This window comes from Vigna radiata, chromosome 7 (genome assembly GCF_000741045.1).
Source record: "Vigna radiata var. radiata cultivar VC1973A chromosome 7, Vradiata_ver6, whole genome shotgun sequence".
Taxonomy (NCBI): domain Eukaryota; kingdom Viridiplantae; phylum Streptophyta; class Magnoliopsida; order Fabales; family Fabaceae; genus Vigna; species Vigna radiata.
The window spans coordinates 29,253,944-29,262,204 of NC_028357.1; the positions used below are offsets into that span (position 1 = coordinate 29,253,944).

Genomic DNA, 8,261 nt, shown 5'->3' on the forward strand with positions numbered 1-8,261 from the left:
AAGAGAAATTAGAAAAGTGTAAAAAAGTAGAGATTGGCTGTTCAAATTCTTCTGACCGGGAATATGAAGGAGGGAAAGAGATAACGCTCAAACAACACCATCAGTTCAAGTTAAAGCGCCTAATGGTTTGTTAGAAAAAAAAAACTACTAATGGTATCCGAAACGGTTAAATAATAAATGAAAGTTGTTTATGAAGTTAGACATTAAATTTAAGATATAGGCTTCTTAATTTCTTTTATTAACATAATAAATGAAAAGGTTTAAAAATAACAGAATAATTTGAAATTTGCTGAAAGAAAAGATGGTACATGATAGCGCGCAATAAAACCTTAGAATTAGGACAGTATAAAGAGTGCAGGTTGTACATGAAGTTGAGTAGCAGAGTCACAGACTGAAAAGTTGGTTGTAGCCATGGAGGGCAGGAGTAAGAAGAAGGGTAAAGAAAGCAGTGCAAGCGGTCAACGACGTGTGGGTTTACTATACGATAGGAGGATGTGCAAACACTACACGCCGAACGAGCCGAAGCACGTCGAGAATCCTAATCGCATTAGGTCAATTTGGAACCGACTCGAAGCCAGCAACGTTCCTCAACGGTAACGCATGCACGTTACTTTAGGGTTTCGCTAAATCTTTGTCTGTTATCTTTAATCTTGCTTATTTTCTTCATCGTATTGCAGATGCGTGCTTTTAGAGGCCAAGAAAGCTGAAGACAGACATGTGCGGTTAGTTCATTCCAGACATCATGTGAATATGATTAAGAACATCAGCGCCAGGGGGTTCAAATCGCGGAGGTCTCAGATTACCTCCGAATTGAATTCCGTATATTTTAATGAAGGTTCGTCTGCAGCTGCGTTCCTTGCTGCTGGCTCTACTGTAGAGGTGATGCTTTCGACGATTCTTTCTTTACATATAAAGATTTTGTGTTTTTCATTAAATGTTAGTTTTTCCTAGTTCCGTCTTACTTTGCATAGCCTACAAGGAGTTTACTGACTGGTCTTGACTCTATTTATCTCTGGCCAAGATTTCTTTAATTAGACTGTTACAGCTTGACTGCTGTCTCTATATTATCTCTCTTTGTTTTCGTGAAAATTACTGTTTTTGCCTAGTGACGGGGTGGAAATAGGTTATAGTTGCCAAGATGCCTCTTTTTGAGAGACAACAGTGCTGTGAACAATACATTAACCCCCTGTAGGCCTTACGCTTAATCTGATTAATTTAAGCTTTACATCTTATCCCACAAATAACTTTGTGAACCTAATTTAAGATGCTTTTGACAAGTAGGTTGTTGAAAAGGTGGCAAGTGGGGAATTGGATTCAGCTGTTGCCATTGTGAGGCCCCCAGGTCATCATGCAGAACATAATGAAGCTATGAGATTTTGTCTCTTCAACAATGCGGCAGTTGCTGCAAGATATCTCTTAGACAAAAGAGTGAGTTACATTGAACGTATACCAATTCCAATTTTACTAAGAATTTCTAGCCTATAGTTGTCTGTTACTTTATTCCCACCTTTATTTTTCTGTGTGCGACAGCCTGATTTAGATGTGAAGAAAATTTTAATTGTTGATTGGGATGTCCATCATGGAAATGGTACTCAAAAAACGTTTCGGAATGACTCTCGAGTTTTTTTCTTCTCCGTTCACAGGTGTGTTAATTATTTTCACATATTTTCTGGTCAGTTTTACTGGTTGTTGATGTTTTAACTGTTTCTTAGTACATCAGGGAAGGTAAAAGTTTGTTGTTCATGGTTGTGTTAGGTTATGTAATGGGCTTGACTGCTACATCATTTACCCTTCTTTTACTAGTTTATCCTCAATCAACTAAACTTTCTATTCATACAGGCATGACTTTGGGTTTTTTTATCCTGTCGAGCACCACGGGTAGGAGGTTAAAGTTAGGGTTGAGGTTAAGGTTAAGGGGTTAGAGTTAAGGGATTAGGTTAAGATTAGGAAGTTAAGGTTAAGGGGTTAGGGTTAAGGTTAGTGGGTTAGAGTTAGGGTTAATGGGGGTTAGAGTTAGGGTTAATGGGGGTTAGAGTCAGGGTCATGGTTAGGGTTAGGGGGTTAGGGATAAGGTTATAAAGTTAGGGTTAAGGTTATGGGCTAAGGGTTAGGGTTAGGGTTAAGGTTAAGGTTAAGGTGTTAGGGGGTTAGGGTTAGAGGGTTAGGGGAAAGGGTTAGGGTTAGGGTTAAGGGGTTGAGGTTAGGGTTAGGTTATGTTAAGGTTAGGGGGTTAAGGTTAGGTTATGTTAGGGTTAAGGGGTTAGCGAAGGTTAAGGGGGTAGGGTTGGGTTAGGGTTAGGTTAGGTTAGGGTTATCATTAGGGAGTTAGGGTTAGGGGTCAGGGTTAGCGTTGGGAGGTTAGGGTTAAGGGGTAAGGGTTAGGGTTGGAGTTAAGGGGTTAGGGTTAGGAGGTTAGGATTAGGGTAAGGGTTAGGGTTAGGGTTATGAGGTTAAGGTTAGGGTGTTAGGGTAAGGGTTAGAGTTAAGGGGTTAGGGTATGGGGTTAAGGATAGGGGGTTAGGGTTAGGGTTGAGGTCAGGATTACGGGGTTAGGGTTAGAGGATTAGGGTTAAGGTTAGGGTGTTAGGTTAAAGGGTTAGGGGTTAAGGTCAGGGTTAGGTTATGTTAGGGTTATGGGTAGGGGGTTAGGGTTAAGGTCAGGGGGTTAGTGTTAAGGGGTTAGGGTTAAGGTTAGGATTAGGGTTAGTGGGTTAAAGTTAAGGTTAGGGTGTTAGGTGATGGGGTTAAGGTTAGGGTGTTAGAGTTTAGGGTTATCGGGTTAGGGTATGGGGTCAAGGTTAAGGTTAGGGATATGGTTATGGGGTTAGGTTTAGGGTTATGGGGTTATGGTTAGGTTTATGGGGTTAAGGATAGGGGGTTAGGGTTAGGGATATGGGGTTAAGGTTAGGGTTGAGGTTAGGATTAGGGGGTTAAGGTTAAAGGTTAGGGTGTTAGGGGTAGGGTTGGGTTAGGGTTAAGGTGAGGGGGTTAGGGTTAAGGTTAGTGGGTTAGAGTTAGGGTTAGGGGGTTAGTGGGGGGGTTAGGGTCAGGGTCATGGTTAGGGGGTTAGGGATAAGGTTATAGGGTTAGGGTTAGGGTTGAGGTTAGGGTTAGGGTTAAGGTTAGAGTGTTAGAGGGTTAGAGGATTAGGGTAAAGGGTTAGGTTTAAGGGGTCGGGGTTAGGGTTAGGTTATGTTAGGGTTAAGGGGTTAGGGAAGGTTAAGGGGGGAGGGTTGGGTTAGGGTTATTGTTAGGGTTACGGGGTGAGAGTTAAGGGTTAGGGTGAGGATTAGGTTAGGCTAGGGGGTTGGGTCATGGTCAGGGTCAGGGTTAGGGTCATGGTCAGGGTCAGGTTTTGGGTTGGGGTTGGGGGGTTAGGGTTATGGTGGGTTAGGGTGTTACGGTTACAGCGAAGTTAGTTAACCATCGTTAGTTAACCATCGTTAGTTAACCGTAGTTAGTTAACTGCGGTTAGTTAACCATGATTAGTTAATCTGTGTTAGTTAACCGTGGTTAGTTAACCGCGGTGAGTTGACCATTGTTAACTAACCACGGTTAACTAGTTAGTTAACCATAGTTTATTAACTTCGGTTAGTTAACCAAGGTTAGTTAACCGCAGTTAGTTAACCAAGGTTAGTTAACCGCAGTTAGTTAACCAAGGTTAGTTAACCGCAGTTAGTTAACTATGCTTAGTTAACCACAGTTATTTAACCACAATTAGTTAATCGTAGTTAGCTAACTGCGATTAGTTAACTATAATTAGTTAACCGTACCGCGATTTCTTAACTATTATTTAGTTTACCGCAATTAGTTAACCATTTGTTAACTTTAGTTAATTAAACGTAATTTATTATTCTCAATGAACTAATCTTTTTAATTAGTTAAATAGTAAGGGGTTCATTTGAGAATGAGTTAGTTATATGTGAGTTTTTTTATAAGTCAATAATTTTAGTATTGTTGCTCCTACTCAATTTCATCTCAACCAATTTAGATATTTACCATCCGTCATTTTTATTACATGCAATTTTATACATAAATTTATTTTATTCAACAAATATTACTGGAAATAATATAACTTCATTGTTAACAATTCTTATATCAAATAAATTGTTTCCGAAACAACACAATTACTTTTATGCTAATTAATTTTCGACGCCAATGATAACTTTTATCCTTTGATACGTGTGAATCGATTTTAATTTAACTTTTAACTTTGAGATAACTAATAATAATTCATACTAATTATAATGAATATTTTATTGACATTTTTTTTTATGATATCAGTTTATCTGTTATACTAATTTTTATCTCTTTATCTTATTGAATGTCAATTATTATCTTAGTTTTCATAGAATAATTTTCACTAGATTTTTTTAATAAAATTTATAGGATCATAAAATTATTTTATAATAATTTAAATATGCTGGAAATTTTGTCATAAATTTTAATAATAATATGATTCAATTTTGAAATTATTTATTATAAACTTTGGATTTACAATACAATCACATATATTTTAAATTCACATAGTTAAATACTAATAATCTTTCTTAAAATAATTTTTAAATAATAAACTGTGCCACTTTTACAATTAAAGTGTATAAAATTTAAACTCAATTTAAAATATCTGAAAAAAAAGTTGTCGAAATTTCGTGTACTAAGAATGGTTAGAAATAACACTATCAGAAAATCATAACATGATTCTTAGAAGAAGAAGAAAAATGCTTTCTTCTATAGAATATCTTACAAGTTGCTTCAAAAATAGATATAAATCGATACATTTGAGAATTCAACAAAAGAAATTACACATGTTTATTTTAATTAAAACTTTTGTAGAAATTTTTTGTTATTATTTTATTGTGTTTTTTTTGCCTTGTACTGAATTCATAGTCATTTTTTCGTTTGTTCTCATATATTACACATGTTATATGATAATCGAATAAACATAAATAAGTAAGAGTGAGTTAACATACCAAAGATCATTTATAAATCAGACGTCAAACTTTTAATATACAAGATTTACTTATTATAACAATCATAAACTCGTGTGATAATCATATTAGACTCGACCATCTGGAGTCAATACTTTCACTGCTCATACAGAACCAATACCAATACAACACAACATGTGATCCATGAGGTTAGCCCATCAACACCTATGGTCAAAACTGGGTCATAGACGAAGACCTCCTACCACTCTCACCACATAACACATCCTTCTCTACTTGGGCCTGAATGGTTATTAGAGTATCAGGATAACCTTCAATGTCAAGACTCTCACATCAATGTGTACACTAGTTTGATACAAACGAAAAATATCTCCACGAGATCTTTGGCCAAAATCATACCATATCATATTCATCAACCAATTCATCATGCAATATAAATTCATATATTATTTCAAAACCAACATAGACCTTTATATTTCATCATAGATTTTCATATCACTTTCTTAGATATATTGCACAATCAACAAAACAACATATGCAAAAATTGTTCGAGACTTTAGAAAGAAATTGCAGTTTTCACAAAACTAAAAAATGTATGTTCTTCCATTCAAATTAAGTATAATTGAATGAGCAATACAATGAAAAAAAAAATCAAGTCTATTAGATAACTATGGAAAAAGTTACGTACCAAACAAACAAAGGTCAAGGTTATCTACCACCTAAACTATTAAAATATTATGTGAAAATTTGTTCTAACTACAGGTTTCTAATTAAAGATCCAACTAGTCAAAATAAATAACAATATATCTAGAACTCACGATAAAAAGCTTGATTTAACAGTTAATGAAGAAGAAATATTAATTTTACCGATATAACTAGTAATAGAATGAATGTAATGTTGAGTTTCCTAAGAAATATGAAACTAATTTCTCTAAATACAAACATACAATTATAAATCTTAGTTGTCAAATTGAATATATATATATATATATATATATATATATATATATATATATATATATATATATATTAGAAACTACATGTCTAAATTTTTAATTAATCTAAAGGTTAATTAGGAGAGAGTTGAGCCTAAGTTACTATGTTTGTTTCTTTGTCTTACTTTCTACTTTTTATAGTATTTAATTGTATTCTTTATGTTTCTACCCATAAAATATTATTATTAATAATAAAACTAATAATAATAAAAGTTATTACTATATATTATAAAATTTATTTCGTATAAGTATTTTTCATGAGTATGACACAAGTTAAAGTCTATTAAAAATCAATTTTGTTTTGTTTTTTATTTTTGAATTTCTATAACATTTTTTTTATCTATAGTTCTATAGTATTATATTAAGTAGATTTCTCATTTTAACATACATGTTTTTTTTTTCATTTTTACCTTGTGAACAATTTTTTTCAATTTAAAATAATAATTTTATTAATTTAACTCTCTAAGTAATATTTTTTAAGATTAATATATATATATATATATATATATATATATATATATATATATATATATATTATTTGACTTCTTTTGAAAATTTAACCATTTCTTAACTTAAATAATTGTCTATAATAAAATTGTAAAAATATTTATATTTATTTTTATGATTATAATAATAACAATTTTTTATTATAAGAAAAGAAAAAAGATACATATGTGTTTTCACTTGTTTTTTAATAAAGTTTGTATGTTTTTCAAGTTAATAAATGTAATGTATATGTATTGTGTCAAATATTAGGGTACTAAATTTATTCGATCAGGACAAAATTATAAACAACTTAAACATGATTAAGTCATTTTGAAAAATAAAATAAAATATTTGGATTACTTGTTGAATTTCTCATTCGATTCACAATTAGTAACATTATTTTATTTTAATGTTTATTTATGTAAATTGCTAATATAAAACTATTTTATATATACGCAATTAAAATTTGATTAAATTGTATCTGAATTTCTTATTATTCAGGCAACTCCTATTTAAATATTAGTATTTGAATAATACAACATAAATAATTCTTAATAGACCAAATTGACAATAAAATGTAAAACTTTAGAAAATGGTATTTTAATATTAAACAATTTTATTATAAATAATTTTGTTATAAACAAGTTTCATTATTTTAAAACGTACGATTTATCTACAAACTACTTTTTTAGAGTTCTTTACCTTCTCTCTAAGAGTTCTAACTCCTGAGTCATCTCTTTGACAATCAGAAGGTACCTAATCGACCACGACAACAAGGTCTACGTTTCTACCCGATCAATTTCTTCAATAGAGCAAATAAGTTTCGACTCCTTTTCTCCTTTCCGTTCTCAAATCTTCTTTAGAGGAATCTCGTGTTATTGCATGTGTAATCATGCCTCTCCTACACGTTCTTGATTCACCTAAAGTTTTAAGGGCTCTATTCGCTTTCAGTTTGGTGTTTCCTAGGTTCGTCTAGAAATTCCTTGCAGTTCAAGTAATCGACGAAGCGTTTTGAGAAATTTGGCAATTGGTTTAGAGGTAAGGGAAGCTAAAACTTGTCTTAGTTGTGTTTATATTATAAATTTAGTGTCTCTATGAGTTATAGATGATTTTGAGAAAATTGGTATGATTGGGTGTATAAAATGTATGTTTGATTGGTGATTTTGATAGTGTGATGTTGAATATAAGGGGTATGTGATTGTGATGATTAATACTGTTATAAATGAGTATGATGATGATGTTGGAATGTTTGAAACTGAATTCAAGTGGTTGTGTGAAATATTTTGAGTTTCAAACTTAAAAGAGAGGTTTTGGTGAGTGAAATTGAGAATTTGGTATTGGAGTAAAATGGCAACTGGTATAACATTGTTATGTGGTTAATTGGGACTTGTTAAAAGAGTTAGATGGTTGAAAACTGATATGGAGCAAAGATTAGGGTTCATTGTTGAAGTTTTGAAGTGTTTTAGTGGAAAATGAGGGGTTTTAGTAGTGAGAATTGGAAGTAAGAGGTGTTGAATGTTTAGGACAGTTGAGAGTGTGTTATAAGACCCATTAGGACTTGTCTAGGTTGTTAAATGAGAACAAAAATCTGATATAGGATAGTTGATGTCATTAGGGTGAGTTCTTAGAGGTTTTTGGCTTAATTCAAGGTTTTGAATTGTGATATCTTGAAACTGAGGGACTATGAGCAATCTGAGGTGTTGGGGTATACTAGAAAGTGTATTTGGACCTGGTTATTTAGTTGGGAAACTAATATAGGGGTTAGAAAGTGTACAATTGAGTTTGAGTAGCTTATAGGAATGAATTTGGGCTTTCATAGATCAATTTGGGT

The 8,261-nt window shown here is 32.6% G+C and overlaps 1 protein-coding gene across 1 annotated transcript; it reads left to right on the forward strand.

The window, feature by feature from the left end:
• Positions 1–301: 301 nt before the first annotated feature.
• LOC111241968 (histone deacetylase 18-like) lies at positions 302–7,345 on the forward strand. Its single transcript, XM_022782766.1, has 5 exons — positions 302–593; positions 678–879; positions 1,282–1,428; positions 1,531–1,643; positions 7,180–7,345. The coding sequence occupies exons 1-5, from the start codon at positions 412–414 to the stop codon at positions 7,343–7,345; spliced, it is 810 nt and encodes a 269-aa protein (XP_022638487.1). The 5' UTR covers positions 302–411.
• The last annotated feature ends 916 nt before the right edge of the window (positions 7,346–8,261 follow it).

Excerpts from the sequence above, each read along its gene's own strand:
- LOC111241968 (XM_022782766.1), top strand. The coding sequence starts at position 412 with ATGGAGGGCAGGAGTAAGAAGAAGGGTAAAGAAAGCAGTGCAAGCGGT. Across the intron at positions 880-1,281 it reads CTGCTGGCTCTACTGTAGAG|GTTGTTGAAAAGGTGGCAAG; the intron begins GTGATGCTTTCG and ends TTTGACAAGTAG. Across the intron at positions 1,644-7,179 it reads TTTTTCTTCTCCGTTCACAG|AAGGTACCTAATCGACCACG; the intron begins GTGTGTTAATTA and ends TTTGACAATCAG.